Here is a 22,304-nt window from a genome sequence, read left to right as displayed (position 1 = left end):
ATTCTACCAATTATTACCAGTTGACAATGTTTGCATTGATTTTATTTGTTGTCTGTCATTTCTCTACATTCAAATAAAAATTACTTTTTAATATTCATTCTTGTATGCAGGAATCTTGCCTTTCGTAACAATGGACAGAATTTAATGAGTGCTGTATCTTACTCGCCAGTTGGGGAACCAGCGCAAACTCAAGTGTTTCTTCTCTACAGGAGGCGCAATGCAATTATCAGGTAATCAAGCATATACCTGTACAGCATCGAACCCGATCTGATTAAGAACCCTGTGGGTAGAAATTCTACCCTCAGGAGTTGCTGGTCAGAGACGGCAGCTTTGCAGTTGTAGGATTTTGTTCCTCTAAATGAGCAAAAAATATGGTAATTTTGTAAGGTAATAAGCCATAATCCACAAAGGACCATAGACATTTCTCTCCATTAATTTGAGGGGCATTACATTACCTGAGGGGCACCACACCAAGTTGGGTCAGATTTTAGTCCCTTCAGATTCTCAAGTACTTTTTCTCTGTTCATTTGAGTTGCATTAATGTCCTCACTCTTCTACTATGAAGACCTATTTGTCATCTCTGCGATTTCTCATTCTCCACAATAACTTTTTCTGCTGGCGCTTCTGAAGGAGTAATACTTACTTTAGCTTCTCTCTTCCTTTTTATAGTAAAGGAAAAACTCAAGGCACTAAAATCCAACAAACCACAGGACATTATAGCCAACATTCTAGTATTCTAAAATGGATAGCTACACTGGTTATTATTTTCAAAAATTCCCTAGATCCTAGAATGCTAGCAGATTGGATGTTAGGAAACACAATACCTCTGTTCAAAAAGGACAGAGAGAAAGAGAGAGAGAGAGAGAGAGAAACCAGCCAAGCACAGGCTAGTCAGCCTGACATCAGTCATCAGAAAAGTGCTGAAATCTATATTTAATTGAAGTCTTAACAATGCACTTAGAAAAACAAAACATGATTTGAACAAATTAACATGAATTTATGAAATGGAAATCCTGTTTGACATATTTATTGGAATTCTGAATATACTCTGTCACATAACTTTTCAAGATAAGAATCTACGCTACTGGAGAAACAGGGCAAATGAACCGATACATTGTGCTGATCATCAAACTAGATGAACAAGGGAAACCTTTATGCTTAAATCAGCAGCATACATCAATATCCTGCCAAGGCCAACATTTTTTTCTATTTTTAGCTGAATAGAAGATGATTCTCTGTACTGGAATGCTGTGCCATTACATACAATATGCATGTACTTATATTTAAAATTTCCTTTACATTTCTTGAGGCAGTAATATATGGTTTAAATAACATTCAAAGTAATATATTTTGCAATTTCAGCAATATAGTATTTGCAAATAGAACAAACAAAAATTCAGTCACAGACAAATTCTAGATTACCTTGAAATAGACATACTTATTGCTCTCAAATTGTCAGATGCAGTTTTCACATATTAGTCATTTTTAATCATTGTCCACAAATGGGGATTGTAGTAAAATTAACCGTTTCCTTGGCTACGTTAGTGCAATTCTCAACTTAAGTAACCAATTATACAGGTTGAATATCAGAAGGAGTGGATTCTAGTTACACACCAGAATTGAGAGCATTAATCGTGAATCCCAATCAGCCGGATTGCAATATTGGTGCCACATTTGATTTGATGAGCTTTCAATTACATCTGTGCCATCACTCAAACTGCCAATTGCCACCTCAACAACATCACTCCATACGACGTCTGTGCTCAAGGCTCCATATTGGGTCCAGGTAAAGCAGATCTCACTTTTACATCCCTGTTTTCAAATCGGTCCCAGGTCTCCCACTACCCTGACCTCCTTGCCATCTCTGTAACACTTTCTAATTTTAAGACCCTACAAGACATCAGTGTTTCCCTCAATTATGGCTCGCCTCTTCCGCATCCTGAATTTTAATCATTTGCATTCAGCTACATGATCCAAAGCTCTGGGATTTATTCCTAAGCACATTATTTTTTTTAAAACTATGGTCTTTTAAATTAATCTTTTTGATTAACTTTTCATCATTCTCCAGCATCTCTTCAATAACTGTCAAATGTCATTTGGCAATTCTCCTATAAGATGAACGGGGACTTTGCACTATTAAAGAAGCCATATAAATTTAGGTTTACATTGAATAAATTAATATACACTGCATTTAGTGTATATTTCCAGAATTATTTTTCTTCAAATAATAGTGGCCTAGATCATCCACAGAACGATCACTTTGCTTGAACCTTTCCTTACATTGACACTCCTCTCCATTTCTTGGGGAGTCTTGTGTAGAGGACTTCTGGGTTCTCCAGAAATGTGGAATGCAGTACCAACCTGAGAGTTCCAGGACAGTGTTGCAAAGTTAAGTGTCATTCTTGAGGGCGAGGGAGGCAAATGGATAGAGTGAGTAGGAGGGGGTTGGGGTCAGGGTGGAAGTCAGGTCAGGGGTGTATTCAATAGGGGATGGTGGGTAAATGAAGGTTAGCATGGGCAGTCGTATCAGGTCGGGGTAGGGATTAGAAGGGTCATAAGGTGGTGGAGGGAGAAGTTGGGTTGGGTCAGTGGCTAGGGTCAGATAGACTGGTGGGATGGGTGGCTCAGTGTGATTGATCAGCGGGGACTTCTACAGAAGTTAAAACAGATTTTCTATGAACAAAAAAAACCCAAAGAACTGTGCATGCTGGAAATCAGAAACCAAAACAGAAATTGCTGGAAAATGTCTGCAGATTTGGAAGGGTCATTGAAACCAAAACACTAACACTGCTTTCTCTCCAGACTGCTGAGTTTCTCCAGCAACTTCTGTTTTTATTTCAGATTTTCTCAAACAACTCCTGTGTAATTATTCTGATAAGTCCAATGGAACTGTCCAAAGTCTCCAAGTCTAGCTTTGCGTCAGAGATTTTTGTGAGAATCCTGGGCAACTAGGGAATTGTCCAAAGAAAATTAAACTTCCTGGACAATTCCCACGGAGATTAGTGCATTCAGGACCTCTGCAGAAAGCTACGTGCCTGAGGTAATATGTCCAGTATTTAATGATCCAGAGATGAGACAATTTGGGCTTCTAAAATTAACTTATATTTGCTATTTCGCTGTATATTTAAGATTTCATATCATTATTTGAATAGTAGAAAATTCTTTTTAACCTGATTAATTTTGCTTCCCTAAACCATACCACAAAAACAAGAATGATAAGTGTTTATGGAATGTAGCTGATAAAGAAAGGCAGCTGGCATTGTCTTAGTAATAAAATCCCAAAAGTTATTCCATCGGCTCAGCATTTTAAACTTGACCATTCTCTATGAGAACTTTTCTCACCTTACATTTAATTTTTTTGCAAAACGCTTTTAAACTACACCCTCTGGTCTTTGATCCTTTCACAAGCTGCATCAGTTTCTCCCTAACAAATCAAGACTCTAATCGAATGTGCACTCACCACATGAACACAGTGGCTACAAGAGCAAGGCAGAAGCTAGGAATACTGTGGTGAGTAACTCACCTCCTGACTCCTCAAAGCCTGTCCACCAGCAAAAAGGCACAAGTCAGGAGTGTGATGGAATACTCCCCACTTGTTTGGAAGAGTGCAGGCCCCAATAACGTTCAAGAAGCTTGGCACCATTCAGGACAAAGCAGCCCTCTTGATTGGCACGACATCCACAATCATCCATTGCCTCTACCACTGACGCTCAATAACAGCAGTGTGTACAATCTACAAGATGCATTGCAGAAATTCACCAAAGATCCTCAGACAGCATCTTCCAAATCCATAATCACTTGCACCTAGAAAGACAAGGGTAGCAGATATATGGGAACACCATCACCTTCAAGTTCCAATCAGAGTCATTCACCATCCTGACTTGGAAATATTTTGGCATTCCTTCACTGTCACTGGGCCAAAATCCTGGAATTCCCTCTCTAATGGCATTGTGGGACAACCCACAGCAGGTGAACTGCAGCAGTTCAAAAGGCACCTCACTACCACCTTCTCAAGGGCAACTAGGGACAGGCACTAAATGTTGGCCAGCCAGCAACGCCCACATCCCACAAATGAATAAAATAAATCTGTTTAAACCCTTCATAATTTTGAATAACTTTAACAAATCTCCCTACAGCCTTTTCCTTTCCTAGGAAAACAGTTCCAACCTATCAAACGTACCCGCAAAACTGAGGTATCTATGTGCCAGAGATCCGGGTTCAATTCCAGCCTCGGGCAACTATCTATATGGAGTTTGCACATTCTCCCCATGTCTGCATGGGTTTCCTTCGGGTGCTCCGCTTTCCCTTTTCAGTCCAAATATGTGCAGGTTTGGTAAATTGGCCATGTTAAATTGCCAATAGTGTTCAGGGATGTGTAGATTAGGTATATTAGTCAGGGGTAAATGTAGAGTAATAGGGGAATGGGTCCGGGTGGAATATTCTTCAGAGTGTTGGTGTGGATTTGCTAGGCCAAAAGACCTGTTTCCACACTGTAGGGATTCTATGATCTAATCCCTGCAACCATTCTCATAAACCTCTTTTGCACTTTCCCCAAAGCATTTATATCCCCCCAAAAGCTCTCTACCTATTCGATCATCTTTAATGACTTGTGCACATTTACACTGAGGTCTTGCTACTTCTATACACCCTATAGAAAACCATTCTTTATGTTATACTGTTTCATTATATATCACCTCTCATTCTCCACACTGAACTTAATCTGCCATCTATCTGCCTACTCCACCAACTTGTCAATACCTTTTTGAAATTTTACACAATCCTTCAATTCAGTCAGTTAGAATTCAGCCAGATGGTAGGATGCCAAACAAATTTGTTACCAGAAGGTAAGGTGGTCAGTTTTCTCAGTTGGCTGAATAACTAGTTTGCAATGCAGAGTGATGCCAACAGTGTGTGTTCAATTCTTGCACAGATTGATTATGAAGGAAGGACCATGAAAGATACTCATTCTCCACCTCTTCACTCGCCTGAGGCATGGCGACCTTCAGATTAAACCACTACTGATCATTTCTGTCTAGCGAGAGAGCAGCTCTGTAGTTCAGTAGGACAATGTCAACTGAGTCACTAATAGAAATTTCAAGAGTATGATGCTGCATAAACCTTCTCTTCAAAACATCAGAAAAAAAATCAAGACATCTAACATTATAGTATGCATTATTCAATCATGACCACCTATATTACACAAATAATATTTCCATTGGCAGTCATGGCCACATGACTTTTCTACTAAATAAAATCACTATTTACACAAAAAAATCCATAAATTTCTGTGATGCTGATATCAGTTGACTTCGGAAAATGTTGTACATTAAGTATTTGAGTATAATGCTATAAGCCAGTATTTCACAGTCATAAATAAACAAAACTTGCATGGCTGTAGAGCTATGTAAATAAATGGCAGAGGATTTTGGAGATCATTACAGCAAAAATGATTGAGGAAATTAAATATAAATCTGTTTATAACAGTGAAATACACATTTAATTTACTTCAGTCATTAACATTATGTTATGAAAAATTTGATAAATAAAATTGTACATTAGTGAGACTGATTTATCTTTGCATACAACAGGAATATTAAATTCCTTTACAAGGAAGATATTTAAGGAAATCATACTTCTACACTACACTAAGTAAGTTAAGAAGTAATTTTAACTCAAATCAAGTTTGATAATTGCTCTCTGATTTATTTTTAGTTTGTCACCACACAGAAGAGCAAATACATTAACAATTGCACATTAATAATGAATGATATCAACTACTTAAAAAAATAATTTTTAGAACTATGTTTTGAACAATGCATGCACTGATTGTTGAGTAACTCTTGCTACTGCTTAAAAAAATAAAATATGATCCAAAATTTCCTGCAACTACTTGGTATGACTGTGTTGTGTGCTTTATTTTGGAAGAAAATTTGCACATACTTTATTCCAGTTTTATGCTCTACCTCACTTAGTGCTGAGAGCCTCCATAACACTTGATCTATTCCAGTGTTCTCTCCAACATCCTCCCAACATGTTCAAAAAGACGAAGCAGCTAAGATTTCTTTCATTTTGTAAAGAATGAAAGAGGAGGCACAGCAGAGGCAAAAAGTTCAATGTAGGGAGACAGCAGCCCACTTATGTGATGGCGAAGCATTTTGCTTGTTTTACATTTATTGAGTGTTTCACTGTTGACAAACACAAACTGCAGGAAAGCCCGATGCAGATCTTAACTTTAGGAAGGTCAACACAGTGTAAAGTGAACTAAGAAAATTTATGCAATTTGTCCAGATCTTCAAAAAAGTGTGCATCATTATACAGCATGAAAGAAAAAAGGAAATTATAGAGTAAAGGCTGTTGTGCTATCACTAGTGCCATTGTAACTCTTGTACTATTCATTACTGCCCACCATCAGTAATAGTCGAAAGTAAGTTTCCATTGTTCTTTCCAACTTTGTGATTAATAGTTTGCTCTATTCCCCTAAATTTTAAATTCTGACACCATTTACACTGAAAGATAATTGCACCAGTGGGCTGGAAGTAGATTTTTTTTTAAACTGGTACAAAGATTGTTAAGGATTGTTACCTGCCTATCTTCTTTTCCACCTATCCGCTCCACCCTCCTCCCTGACCTATCATCTTCATCCCCTCCCCCACTCACTTATTGTACTCTATGCTACTTCCTCCCCACCCCAACCCTCCTCTCATTTATCTCTCCACCCTTCAGGCACGCTGCCTGTACTCCTGATGAAGGGCTTTTGCCCGAAACGTCGATTTTATTGCTCCTCGGATGCTGCCTGAACTGCTGTGCTTTTCCAGCACCACTAATCCAGACAACAATTGTTAACCCAAGTTGGATACATCACATACTTATTTTATTCCTTAAAATAAAATGACAAGGGTGTAATAACAACCTTATTGCTCACTGTTTTCTTTTCTCATACCCAAAAATAGTTTTATTTATATAGTACCTTTCATGACTCAAGACTTTGCAAAGTGCACTACAGTCAACAAAAAGTATGTTTTAAATTTAAGAAATACAGTAGCCAATTTGCACAAAGTATTAAAAAAAGGTGTTTTCCTTTATTTTAATGACTGGGGTTGAGAGATAAAACTTGGCCACAACACTGCAAAACGTGTTCTTATCTTAAAAAATATTGCCCAAAAATTGACTTGCGAAAGTCAGCAGGATTGGTTTAACACCTCAGCAAATGCTGAAACTTCTGATAGTGCAGCACATCCTCATATTACTGCACCGAAATATCAATCTAGATTATGTGCCCACAACTCTGAGGTAGATTCTTTTGCCACCTGTTCGCTTTAGAGAGCAGTGTAATGTAACCAAAACAGCTTGGTCTCTTTCAAGAAGTCAGCATTTCTGCATAGTAATTTGTTTCCCTGTGCCCCAATACTTACCAAGGAGTTTCAAAACATTCTTTCTCAGAATGTGAGCAATACTGGCTAGGCCAGCATTTGCTAATCATCCCCAAGTTCCTTGAGAAATGGTGATGAGCTGCCTTCTTGAATTGCTGAACTCCACAGGGTTTTGCTATGTTCACAATGCTGTCAGGAAGGGAATCCCAGGATTTTGATACAGTGAAGGAATTGTGATATAGTTCCAAGTGAGGATGTTGCATGGTTGGGAAGAACTAACAAGTAGTGTTTCCATACATTAGTTGCCATTATCCTTCTAGGTAGTAGGAACTGCAGGTTCAGAAGGCGCTGTCAAAAAGGCATCAGTGCATCTTATATATGATACATACAAATGCTACAGTGAGTGTATGGTGGGAGTGAACGTCTAAGGTGTTGCATGGTGTCAATTTAGTAGGCTGTTTTCTCTTGGAAAATGTTGATTTTTCTGAGTGACATTGGAGCTGCATTCAATTAAAAAAAAAGGGTTTTATATTCACTGGTGGGATGTGGACATCGCTGGTTGCCCAGCATTTATTGTCTGTCCCCAGCTGCCTTTGAACAGAGTGCTTGCTAGGTCATTTCAGAGAATCATATTTCTGTGGCTCTGGAGTCATATGCAGGCCAGACCAGGTGAGGATAGCACATTTCCTTCCCTGAAGGATATTAATGAACCAGATTGATTTTTCTGACAATCAGCAATGGTTTCATGGTCAGTGATGCTTAATTCCAAACTTTTTTTTAAAATTGAATTCAAATTCCACCATCTGATTTGAACCTGGGTTCCCAGATTATTAGCCAAATTACTAGATTAATAATCTAGCAATAATACAATCACTTCCCCCAATATTCCAATACACTCCTGACTTGTGCCTTGCAGATGGTGGGCAGGCATTGAGAGGGCAGCAAAGGAGATATACACTGCAGAGTTCCAAGCTCTAATTTTTCTTTCCTTATTTTGAACTGCACTCTCTTCCAGTTGGTTTCATAACCTTTCCAACTATTAACTCAAGGATGAATCAGATCTTGATGATATGAAACAGCTTCACTTCCTTTAATTTGTGTAACACTGCTCACCTCATTTAGCCACCACCTCACCTCATTTAGCTCAACACAAATAACTTAATATGATGGTCACCTATTGAATTTGTTTCTAAAATGCACTCTTTGCTGGATTCCCACTATCATTCTCCATTTATGATAGAAAGCTGGATAAAGAGCCTTCAGGGAGCCAGTCTTGAATTCCTCCTGGAGCTTCTTCAAGTGTATTGTTGTTAGTGACTTGACAGTCACTCACCCACTTCCCTTCTTAGGCACAAAGCATATGCAATCCATGACAGAAATGGGGAGAAGGGGCAGAAAACATCTTAACATGAGAAGTTATATATTCAAAAATATTAGTAAAATGATCCATCAACATTCAGTTTGGCACGAGAAGTAATAAATGTCTAACACTTCAAATGTAATTTTCAATAATGTACAAGCTTGTCAATATTTTTAGATTGCATACTCAAATCCTATACTCTGGCTAAGATAATTTGTTTTTCCACATGAATTTCTTACGTAACTATTGTAACTCTAATGTTGCAAACCTTGCGTTCCTTCAACATACAAGGACAAATTTAGGACTTCAAATAAAACCCATCTTTTGGAATTACAGGAAATAAGCTGACAAATACTTCAAGAGGAAAAGACAACATCAGTACTGAAATGCAGGCCAAAGTATCAACATGCAACCCCGCAGGAATGTGCTGTCAAAACAGGTCAGCATAAACCAATGGACTCAAGTCAATTTAATCCAAGTGAGGTGTAGTGTGAATTATGGTCACTGATCTGACCTAAAAGCATGTACTGAGAAAAAGTCCTGAAAAGCCGAATTTGCAATTTTAAAAATACATATTCATTTCAAAACATAAAAATCATAGAAATACTGAAACTGCATTTAATGCATATAATCATTTAATTTAGTAAAGAATTGCATCCAATACCATGCCCCAAAGGTTCAAATCTGCTACTTAGCATGCAAACTGATAGAAAACTTTGAACTAATTTATTACTGTCAAATATTCAATGTTGCTTCAGCATCATAGAGGGTCAGATAAAATTTAAATGAATTCTGAGTGATTCAGAATTCTCTGGATCTAAAGAAAAAGTGCAGTTACAGAAACCTGGTTTAACAACTTGGAAATTATAAATTTTAAAATGCTGAACTTTACCTTACCAACCAACGGTGCAATCCAACATCAAACTCCCTAGAGTAGAGGGAAATAAGAGTTTTAATTAAAACAAAGTCTAGACTAGGGCATGAGTTTCAAGTGTCTAACTGTAAACAGTAAAATGGCTAATCACAATTAATTATAAACATGGGAATATTTTTTCATAAAGTGAAATTCTGTTTATCCTGCTATTTTTGCACTGAAATAATTAAAATATCAGAATTCGTGATACTAAATATGACTATTTTTCAAAATGAGTCAATTAAGATGTTGACATTATTGATTGTTGGAATTAAATTAAATTAGACAAATATTATTTAAAACAATCCACAAGTTGTACTTTTTGAACAATGTCTTCATTACCAGCAATTTAAAAAAAAACTTAATCCAAACACAGGTACTAAATAATTTCCCCTTTTACACAAAATTCCCAACCCACAGAATACAACTAAATGAAAATTTCAAGTTTAATGCTCTTTACATTCACAGCAAAATATGAATTAATTCTTTGAAAAAAAAAGACATTTTGTGACATTGTGTGTCAATATATTCAACATAGTAAAGTTCTTGTAACCTAGCACAAACACTGTGGGTTAGACTTAACAGTCACAGCTGAAGATTTAGAGCTATAATGATACAGCCATTGCAGGTCTTCCAACACAATTAAATGCCAAAAAAGAAACAATGAATTGTGGATGCTGGAAATCAGAAAAAGAAACAAATTGCTGGAAACGCTCAGCAGGTCTGGCAACATCTGTGGACAGAAAGAAAAGTTAACATTTCAGGTCTATAACCCTCCTTCTGAACAATTAAAAGCCAAATCATCATCTACCAATATTACCAATCAATCTCAAATATGATATACTCAGTAGAAATTCATAATCCAGACTCTCAGATGGAGAAAGGAATTATTTTTATTCATTTACATTGCTGGCTGGGCCAACATTTATTGCCCACCATCAGTTGCCCTTGAGAAGGTGTGGTGAGCTGCAGTCCATTTGGTATAGACTCTCCACAATGTCGTTGGAGAGGGATTTCAAGGATTTTGATCCGCAACAAGTGAGAATGGTGAATGACCTGGAGGAAACTGGCACATGGTGGTGTTCTCATGTATTTGCTGCCCTTATCCTTAGAGATGGGAAGATGCTGTATAAGGAGACTTGCTGAATGACTGCAGTACACAGTGTAGATTTTTTTAAAAACTTCTTACAGTATGGAAACAGGCCCTTCAGTCCAACAAGTCCACACTGACCCTCCGAAGGGTAACCCACCCAGACCATTCCCCTCACCACTCCCTCAAAGACTAATACACATAACATTATGGACAAATTAGCTTGGCCAATTCACCTAACCGGCACATCTTTGGATTGTGGGAAGAAACCGGAGCACCCGCACAGACACGGGGAGAATGTGCAAACTCCACACAGACAATCGCCTGAGGCGGGAATTGCACATGGGTCCCTGGCACTGAGAGGCAGCAGTGCTAACCACTGAACCACCGTGCCACTCAGATATGGTTGTGGAAGGAGTGAATGGTTATGGAGGAAGTAAATGTTTATGGAAGTGGTGCCAATCAAGTGAACTGCTTTGTCCGAAGGTAGCAAACTGCTTGAGTATTGTTGGCCTCTTATTTTCTCTTGTAGCTATAGTATTTATATGGCTAATTCACTTCAGCTTCTGGTTGATGACCCTGAGGTTGATGACAGTAGGGATTCGGTAACAGTACCACCATTGAATGCTAAAGGCCAATGGTTAGATTTTCTCTTGCTGGAGATGGTCATTCATGCCACACAAGTGTCAGGCAATGTATTTGCCACTTGTCACCGCAAGACTAGATATTATCCAGATCATGCTGCATTTGGGACATGGACTGCTTCATTATCTGAGGAGTTGCGAAAGGTGCTGAACATTGTGCAATCACTGGCAAACATGCACACTTCTGAGCTTATAATAGAGGGAAGGTCATTGATGAAGCAGTTGAAGATGATAGGAACAAGGAGACCACCAAAGGAATTCTTGCAAGGATGTCCTGCAGCTGAGATGACTGACGTCCAACAACCACAACCATCTTCCTTTATGCTAGATATGGCTCCCACTACAAGCGAGCTTTCCAGTGATTCATATTGACTCTAGTTTTGACAGAACTCCTTGACACCACATCCAGTGAACTGCAGCCTTAATGCCTAGAGCAGATCACACTGAAGCATCTCTGCAACATAGTTTAATCTCTCCCCCAACTTTGCATAATCTGCATACTTGGAGATATTACATTTAGTTGATTATCTAAATGATGGATGCAGAAGTGGTTTATCAGGAACTACAGACTACATAAATAGTTGGCTTCATAAAAGCCAACTATTCAGTTAGTTTACACATGACATTTAAAAAACTGCAAACTACAAGCTTAATTGAAAATAATTGCAATAGTGAAAATAATATAATTTGGATTCAGTGTTTCACCAAATACTAAAATAAACTATAAAGGCAAGTAAATGCTGGGTGATAGAAAAGGCATTATACTACTGTTTGCAATCAAACAGGACAGTTTGAGATATTGATCTTCCACATCCTGAGTTTTTAATCTTGCTAGCACAGAGCAGCACTTTGCAGTCAAGGAACCAGTTGCCTATTCACCCTCTCCATTGACAGTCAAAGCTAATGATGCGAGTTGGTACACAAATGCAAAGCAGACAAGAAAGGACAGGAGTTTCAATAACAAGATCAAAGGAGTCCACAGGCCACCTAACAACTAACAGTGCTGTCTGGTTTCTTTATAAACAACCAGAGAGTTTAATGCATGTTTAACTCTTTCATATTAGTAGACATTTCCCTAAATAGCTGAAATGAAAAAAATAAATTCAATAGACCCCTGTAACTAAACTGAAATCTTCAAATTAAAGTACTATGCTAAACATTTCATAAGACATAATGAGTAGTCTATGTAATTCAAACTGCAGCAGTCGAACCAATGCAGCAACACAATTCTGATAGCCAAATCAAGAATAAACCTGAAACAATCTATTCCTTGGAATTCCTTCTCATTTCTGTCATTAACATACTTTTCCTCACCAATGTTATCCAGGAGAAGGTTCATGCACATCCAATGATGATCAGTCTTTTTTTTTCTCCACTTTCTTCCCCAGCTGATGCCATAGTCTCCAACAGCCTACATGATATTAAGAATTAAATGAGCAAAAGCTCTTTAATGTTGGAAATTACATCTTCTCTGGCTTCTGCAAACATCAACATATCTCTGATCAATTGATTGACTGATTGTTGTCCTATGTACTGAGATAGTGAAAAGTGTTATTTTGTATGCCATACAGGCAGATCATACCATACAAAGCGCACCAGGGTAGCAGAACAGAGAGCAGAATACAGTGTTATAGTCGCAGAGAAGGTGCAGAGAGAGAGAGATCAGAATTAACATTTAACAGGTCTGTTCAAAAGTCTGATAACAGCAGAGAAGCTGTTCTTGCATCTATTTGTACACGTATGCAAACTTCTGTATCTTCTAGCTGACGGAAGAGGGAGGGAAAAAAAAGTATAACTGGAGTGAGAGGAGTTTTAATTATGTTGGTTACTTTCCCGAGACAGCACAAAGTACAGATGCAAGCAAATGGATAGAAGGCTGGTTTGCATGATGGACTGGTCTGTGTTCACGACTCTGCAGTTTCTTTCGGTCTTGGGAAGATCAGTTGCCATACCACACTGTGATGTATTCACATAGGAGGCTTTCTATGGTGCATCTATAAAATTGGTAAGAGTCCTTGTAGACATTTCAAACTTCCTTAACCTCCTGAGGAAGTAGAGACATTGACGTGTTTTCTTGATTGTCACATCGATTTGGGTGGACCAGAACAGATTGTTGGTGATAATCTGTATGTTTTCCCGACTGACACCAAGGTCACAGCTGGTACAACAAACCTTAGAAAGTTGATGCTAAACTTACAGTTCTTCCCTCGTACCTGATCTGTCACCAAGACACTCTTTGATTTCTATATCATCCACCAATGTCTGTCTTGCCTTTTAATACATCATGACTTTACCTATCTATCATTGCTGACTTTCTACTGCTGAATAGCAGATCAAGTGTAATGCTACAAAACATTTTCTCATGCAAACTACAATCTATTTTGCCACATCTCTGTTCATCAGACTCCTATTTCAGTCTTGCACACCCTATTTTATGGATTCCAAATATATCTTATATAAAGTACTTTTCAGTCATTCACTACCATCTTACTTTTTCACTGCTCTCTGTACTACAACTTGTAGCACTCTCTCAGCTACCTTATCATGGGTATTAGATTTGTTCCTGAACATGTATACATGCTTTCAAAAAAATCTTTCCACCACATTATTGATTTAGTGCAGACCATGGTCTCTATCCCTCTGAATTTCTGCATTATTTAAATACCTTAAATAGACTCCTTTGTACTTGTGAGCATGGTAGAAATGTTTGTGATTGTAGTCATTAGACTTCTTCTGATGAACAGATTCCACTGTTTCAAGCTGTAAATATGGTCTTAAAGTATTTTTCATAAGAAATTTCTGATAAGTCATCATATTGTGGGTACTAATCCAACACGCTGCCATTCTTAAAATAGAGGACCTTTTTCTTTGAATTACGAAGTTTTTATTGTCACAGTGCCATTTTTGCATTGTCTTCAAATGACATTTGGCAACAATGGAGTGAGTGTTATGGGTTTCTTGGCAAGATTAGCACTTTCAGGATTGAAGAAGGGAAAAAGCATAGAAAAATTAATAATTTACAGAACTATATTTGATTTTCTCAGTACAGCTTTGTTTATTTTACCACTCTGAAATAAATACTTAACTCAGTGTTCCATATCAATATCACAGTAGAAAATACATGTAATTCAATATCTATTTGTCCTATGAAAATATGTAAAATCTTTCAGCCAATTTCCAAGATGAAGTTGAACAACTATAATGATTTCTGCCTTTTCTCATTGGCAAATCCATTAAAAACTATGTTGAACAAATTGGATCTTTATTGTTATGTAAGCACTGGTAACACATTAGAGGGAATATAATGATTTCTGAAAGCAACCGATTTACAGTGAAGTATTTCGTATTCATAAAGATGCAACACAAACATGTTGTTGAACAAATATGGAATAAAAGTAAACCAAGTGTAACACATTTCTATTTTAATTTACTGACATCACACTCAGTGACTACACGGATCAAGATGCCAGTTTTGATCTAAGTGTATGAACACCGTTTCCACAAGCCTGTCAGTTTGCTTGTTCAGTACGGAGTCCAGTGGCAAACAAGAAATTAATGACGATATATGGATTGATGGTTAACAATCAGCTTGAAAAACTCCATATTCAGTTTAGAACTACAATGTTAAGGTTTCGATTGTGGTCACACATTTTCAGTACCCCAAGTTCTCCCAATACCTGCTACTTGTTGTATACTCGGACCCAAGTGGAGGGTGTTGCTGGATGAGCTAACATTTATTGCCCATCACTAATTAACCATGAGAAAGGGTGGTGTGCCCCCTTCTTGAAGGCTCACCCATCCCTCTTTTAAGATTTTGTTGTGGCTTGATGCAGAGTGCTTTTCTAGATCAGTTCAAAGTGACCACATCGCTTTGGGTCTGGATTTGCACATAAGCCAGATCAGGTAGGGATTGGGAGATCTCTTTTGCTAAAGGATATTAATGAATTAGGTGAGCTTTCACCCAAACAACAGTGGTTTAATGCTTCTAATTTAATTTTTTAACTGCTGAGGTGGGATTTGAACCCAACTCCCTAGAGCATTAGCCTGGGCCTTTGACTTATAGATTCAGTGACATGATCATTACACCACTACCTCCTCCTAGTTGGAACAAGCTAAAAAAAATACCTGAGTTTCTTACAGTTGCATTCCATTTCTGTTGGAATAAAGCAGGATTACTTCATTTTCATTTCAAAAAGTCACACTGTGTAATTCTGAAAGAGCAGTATTTCATTTTGTTTTAGTTCTATTTGTTCTTTGATGTTACACAGTTAAGATGACAAGCTGGTAAGCAGAGCAGCTAAAAAATGATGAGGGGGGGGGTGGTGGCTGCATAGCTCATCATCTTCCCGCCACCATTTCATTCAAGCAATGATGCGGAAAGCACAAGATGATCCTCCTGCCAGGAAATCAACTGAGCCAGTTAAGGGTCTGTTCCCATGAACAGAGGCAGTTTAGCACTGATTGGGTCCTCCGCTATCTGAGAAAGCACATGCACAGCCTGGTTAATCTGCTGGCATCTCAGCAGGCTTGTGGGGAGGTGGGTGAGTGCAACTTTCATACTTTGCATAAAGGTGGGTTCCCAGCAGTAACATCCATCCACCCTTAGGGCCAATCCTTCCAGGTTCAGTCCCCAGTAACCACCACGTTCAGTGGCACTGATGAATTTCTGGCCCTTTAATCTAACAACAGCGTTTCAGTGGAAACATCTTTAAATGGACAGCAATCCCAAAAATATCCAATCAGTTAACTGATCCCTAAAAATGAGGCTATTGGTCCAGGAAATACTTAAAATGGGTGGTCTCTGGCTTTCTAGCTTATTATCAAGAATAAATCAGCCAGATATGAAACTTGTCCGCACATGAGCACAAATGTGAATGAGTACTCTTTGTAAACTAAGAGATAGCTCGAGCTATGTATAATCCAACTTTAAGCAGAATGCGCGAAATATGTAACCTAAAAAGAACATTAAGAATGTATAAGCTCAATAAAACAATCCAATTGCCTTCTCATCACTTTCCTTAATCCTTTCTTTCCAGAGACACACCTTTTCAGAAATAACCCTTTTCTTTTCAGTGGTTTCCTAAACCCTGCCTTAATTTTCCTTTTAATTTCTATGCATATTTAAAATGATGAAACAATCTAGTAAATTGCTGTAAATGTTCTTCTCAGGTGGGCTGAATACAATATGCCTCAATGATTTGATTGGTTAATTGCTGGAACATGTGAACATACTAAATAGAACCAGAAGTCGACCATTTGGTCCCTTAAGCCTGCTCTACCATTCAAAAAGATCATGATTGATTTTTTTTGGTTTGAATTCCACAATCCCATCTATCCCATTAGGCTTTGGTTCCCCCGTGACACAAAGCTAGTCCTTTTCTCAAAGCTGTTCCTTTTTCTCAAAAGGTACTGCATCCTTGGTTTTTTTCCAGTGGGACTGTAAAACTGCCTACGCTCCAAAATGGCTGAGTTGGTGCAGAGATGAATGGTTTATTGGGGCCCTTTTTGTTTACCCCCTAAACAGATGATACCTCAAGCCTAAGCCTTTCATGTCTTAAAGAAACAATATAGTTAAGGGGGTGTGGCCATCTCTTTAGCTGGGCAGTTCAGTTCAGAACTTCAGTTTAGTTACGGCAGGGGTTGTGTGAAACATGTTGCTGGACTGCTCTCTCTCCTTGCAAACTGTAAGCCTCTGCCATTCTTTACTGTTTGTGCTAAGGGCTGTGTGTGTTTTTGGAACAACATCATTAAGTCAGGTTTGGACAGGATAAGTTATTGGGTATTCTAATTTTCTGCTCTTTGTGTTTCATTCTGGAATCTTATAAATAAATTTTGTTTTTTAAAACTTGGCAGTCGACCCAGCTAATTTACAATGGGAATATCTACTATACATCTAGCTAAACAAATAGCAAAATTACAGTCTGGGCTACCTGTTTAAAATTGTTTTCAGAGGTCTGGCCTAGTCCAAAACACCCGATTAACAAGAATTTATCCAGAACTGTCTTGAAAATATTCAGTGACCCAGCCTCCATCACTTTTTAAGGCAAAGTGATCGAAAATCACAAGCCTCAGGGGGAACAATTCCTTCTCTTGTCTGTCCTAAAAGAACCACTACTAATTTTAAAGTAGTGCACCCTAGTTCATGACTCAACTAAGACGAATCATCCTTTCCACGTCCATCTTGTCAAAACTATTTAGGATCTTATACACTCAATGAAATTATCCCTCACTCTCCTAAATTCCAGTGAAACCAAGCCCAGCCTATCTTCATAAGACAACCTTCTCATTCTAGGTATCAATCTCCTCCGAACCATCTAAAATGCATTTATGTCCTTTCTTAAATTAGGAAACAAAAACTGCACAGTGTATTTGAGATGTGATGTCACCAATGCCCTGAATGATTGACATAAAACATCCTTACTCTTATAGTTTATTCCAATTATTCTGATATTTTTGTTTCACTTCCTACTTATTTAAAGTAATCACACTCAGGTATTGACTCTGAATTAATTCCTGAGTTGGCTATTCACATAACACTTAATTTGGGAACTGTTTATTGCACATCTCATGATCATACAGTCATATAGATGTACAGCACACAGACAGATCCTTCTGTGCAACTAGACCATGCTAACCAAATATCCTACATAAATGTAGTCCCATTTGCCAGCACTTGACTCATATCCCTCCAAACCTTTCATATTCATGCTCCTTAGGTCTCTTTTAAACCTTTCCCCTCACCTTAAACCTATGCCCTCTAGTTTTGGACTCCCCACTCTGGGGAAAAGACCTTGTCTATTTATCCTATCCACACCCATCATGATCTTATAAACCTCTGTAAGATCACCCCTCAGCTCCAGAGAAAATAGCTACAGCCTACTCAGCCTCTCCCTATAGCTCAGATCCCTCCATCCTTGTAAGTCTTTTCTGAATTCTTTCAAGTTTCACAACATCCTTCCTGTAGCAGGGAGACCAGAAATGCATGCAATATTCCAAAAGTGGCCTAACTAATGTCCTGTACAGCCACAACATGACTTCTCAACTCCTATACTCAACGCATGACTAATAAAGGAAAGCATTCCAAACGCCTTCTTCACTATCCTATCTACCTGTGATTCCACTTTCAAAGAGCTATGAACCTGCACTCCAAGGTCTCTTTGTTCAGCAACACTCTCCAGGACCTTACCATTAAGTGTATAAGTCCTGCCCTAATTTGTCTTTCCAAAACACAGCACCTCACATTTATCTGAATTAATTAAACTCCATCTGCCACTCCATGGCCCATTGCCCCATCTGATCAAAATTCTGTTGTACTCCGAAGCAATCTTCTTCACTGTCCACTACAACTCCAATTTTAGTGTCATCTGCAAACTTACTAACCATCCCTCTTATATTCACATCAAAATCATTTATATAAATGACTAAAAGCAGTTGACTCAGCACCAATCCTCAGTAAGGAAATACCTCTCATTTTAATTAAGTATTCAGAATCTATTGTGGTCTGATTCTCTATTAATATTCGATGAAGAATTTTCCTGACTGCTAGAAATCATTTCTTTTCTCTCCCATTTAAAGTGAACATATTCAATTTCTACCACTGCTACAGTTTTAATGTCCATTTTCTTTCCTGATACCCCCTTTTCTAAAGATTCCTTTGACTTTTCTGCTACCATAACTGGGCTCCCACTTAACTTCAAGCACTTTGGTTTTACTACAACAGAGGCATGTTATTTTTGCTACGTTCCTTTAGTTTTTGGTTCTAGCTCTTCTCCTTTAATACTGTGGCATCTTCCTATTTGGTCTCTAGGACTAGTACTTCTTCCACCTTCAGATATTCTAATCCTCTAATTTCCATATTGATACAAAAATCTCTGTTAGATTTCATGCCAGAACTGTTGCTTCTCAGAATTTTGATACTTGAGCTCATCTACATGCATTTTTAGGATTTCAAGAATGCTATTGATGAATTTTTCCATAATCATAATTTCCCTTAGATTTTTAAAACACTTCTTTAGCTCGAGTAACTGAAACCAGTGATCCTACAACATTTTCTTTTCTCTTGCAAACTCTGCAAATTTCTGACTGTGTATTTTTTCTTGTCGTTCTAAATGCTAATTGTTAAACTATGGGGTAAAAGCAATGACTGCAGATGCTGGAAACCAGAATCTGGATTAGTGGTGCTGGAAGAGCACAGCAGTTCAGGCAGCATCCAAGTAGCTTCGAAATCGACATTTCGGGAACTATGGGGACAAGTTCATAGTATTGCTTTTTTCCAGTTTCACAATCTGCTGATTGTTCTTGCACATATGGTCACAGCTGTAGAAGTCAAAGCACTCTTTAACATTGAGGTCCAAACATCTGTCCAACTACCTTTTCAAATGAGGTGCAATATCTTTAGACTCCAGTCTCAGTAAATTTAGATTTAAAATCTAAAACAGATTTTTAGTTAAATCAAATCCCTCACTGGAATCAGAATTATCCTCTCAAATACTACCTTTACTTTACTTCTTTACTTTAAGCTATTGTCTGGCCAATTCCTGTTGGCTAGTTGCCTGATCTCTTAAGTTCATGCTTTAATTCCATCTCTTTTTCTATTAGTGTTTTTTCTTTCCTCCCTTTTCATTTCAATCTTTCTTATTTCCTAGTCTTACTTCCTTTCCATTCCTATTTTCATCTCCTTTTCCTTTTTTTCCCTTCATTTCTAACCATATCTTAGCCAACTGTAGCTTTGGCATCTCAATTTCAGGTTTCCACTTTTCTAATTCTAAATGTTGGATAAACACTTAAAGCATATGCTCCTTATGAAGTTGCGCTTTTACTTAACTTTCAACTTATCTTTTAATTCTCTTAGCCTAGCCGTTTGCAAAGATTTCAATTGATTCAATGTAATGTCATCCATTCACAGAAAACTCTTACAATACTCAAAGCCATCTTTAAATCTAATCTTCACAGCAATACTCCTGCATTTTCTTCAGAGCCTCCATTCACCCCGTTTCTTTAAAAGTGACATAGAATTCCTCTTAAGTTCAATGAGCTCAAATCTAGTGAAAGTCTAATTGTTATGATCCCAGCTGATGTTAGTACTGGACATGTCAGATCCCAGAATGAAAACTGGCTCGACAGTCTTCTTATGCATTAACAAGGTGGCCATTCAATAAAACAAACATATAGGTTTCAGATTTTGACAATGAAACTGAAGTTCATAACACAAACTGAAAAAAAAACAAACTAAGCTATCTAAATTTGAAGAAACAGTTTGAAAGATCTTAAAACCCAAAACACATTATAAAATCTCATCTTTTTACAAAACCATTACTTTATAACATTTCAAATCAAGAGAAATTATCATTCGGCATCAAACCTTTCGGTTTGACTTAACTGTGACTGCCCAGTTATACTGTGAACTGTAAAGTAATCTCACATGAATACTTATGAAACTGAAAACTTAGCCTTTCACAGTCTTATGATAATCTGGAGATTTCTAACTGAACTGTCTTGGTCTGGAAGTTTTGCAAAGTAAATGTTTACATTAGGTAACTGTGTTTTCCCTGAACTGTCCTTTACTTTTTCCTAGGAGAAAAACTATACTTGTTTCTGACCCGAATCATGTCTCTTCTAAAATTATTCAATCTGAGTTTTTCTAAGATGAAACCAATCTCTGATTACCTTAAAGCAAAAAACAAGCAAATGCCTTTCAGTGCTTACTGCTTGTAAACCTCACAGTATAAACAAACAATACTCCATTAACACTCCAGGAAACTTGTAGTTACCAGCTCTCTGACTTTGTTTTTAGACCCCTCACAAAAGTAACCAACATCAATATGCCACCATTTTGATATCGAAACTGTCAAAATTACATTTAATCATATACTTTCTATCACAATGTATAAGTGCACACACACATACACACGCTTGCAAATATCAAAAGGTGTCATTTGTTATATATCTTACTGTCTGTAATTAATTCAGTGACATACATTCTTAATAAAATACACTGGTTCCCTTGATAATGAATGACTTCACTGGGAAAATGCTCACCACATTAGTAGACTGGGTGTTCTTCTCAATCAGCATAAGAGCCAATGACAAACTTGCACTTTGCAAGCAAAGTTCTTTTTCATTCCTGACCTTCAAATTGCTGTTTTGCATTACTTAATTGTTAGTGAGTTTCTATTTCTCTATTGTATATTTAGACCAATATTTGCCTGCATTTGACAATGATTAGATTGTCTCTTTATGTTAGCACATTTCTGTATTCAATGGTTTTTTTGACAAGAAGTTTCAAGTTCTGAAGCAAGATTGTCATAACTTTCAAATTCCTCCTTTTAGTTTATATAGTTTGTTTGTGAGAGAAACTCTGGCTGTAATCAATATGCAAATACAAATTGCATCAAATGCATTTGCAGTATTTCAATTAACATCAAACTGAATGCCTGATCGTTACTCCACTGAAATGGATCTTTTATATATTTAACAGATTACTTGTCTACAACTACATCAGGTGATAGTTCATTCCATAAAGCAGCTTCTTCAGAACATTTAGCGATCCAGGCTGAGTACCTCTTTTGGGTGCCAACAACAATCCAGATTGAACTTCTGCTTAAACTAATTTGTGCATCATCACAAAAAGATTTCTGACAGGAATCTCTGCAATGGGGAACTGTTTTAGAGAGTTTTTTTTTAAACTATTTCTGTTCAGGATATTCCTTACTATTTAAAAAAAAATAACTTGGAGTTTCTTTAACAGCTGAAAAATGTCAAACCACCATATTTGAGTAGATGTTAAATTATTTAAGCTGTTTTGTCAAAAGAAAATCCTCAGTTACACTGTGATATAATAGCCAGTTCTAGAAAATTAAAAATGATAATCAAGAGCTTTGATTTTATTCTCATGTACCCTGAGTTTCTGCTTCAGGAACACAACATA

General features: G+C 37.5%; 1 protein-coding gene across 4 annotated transcripts in view; it reads right to left on the bottom strand.

The window, feature by feature from the left end:
• The window catches only part of hhat (hedgehog acyltransferase), a 264,425-nt gene that overhangs the window by 188,817 nt on the left and 53,304 nt on the right, over nt 1–22,304 (bottom strand). For 3 of the 4 annotated variants that reach the window (XM_072580734.1, XM_072580733.1, XM_072580735.1), the window contains exon 9: nt 9,623–9,658. In XM_072580734.1, the coding sequence (XP_072436835.1) occupies nt 9,623–9,658 (36 nt within the window). The remainder of the gene's footprint in view (nt 1–9,622; nt 9,659–22,304) is intronic. The other variant, XM_072580732.1, reaches the window with a different exon arrangement.

Source organism: Chiloscyllium punctatum, chromosome 11, assembly GCF_047496795.1.
Source record: "Chiloscyllium punctatum isolate Juve2018m chromosome 11, sChiPun1.3, whole genome shotgun sequence".
NCBI lineage: Eukaryota > Metazoa > Chordata > Chondrichthyes > Orectolobiformes > Hemiscylliidae > Chiloscyllium > Chiloscyllium punctatum.
This window is presented reverse-complemented; position numbering and strand designations above follow the sequence as displayed.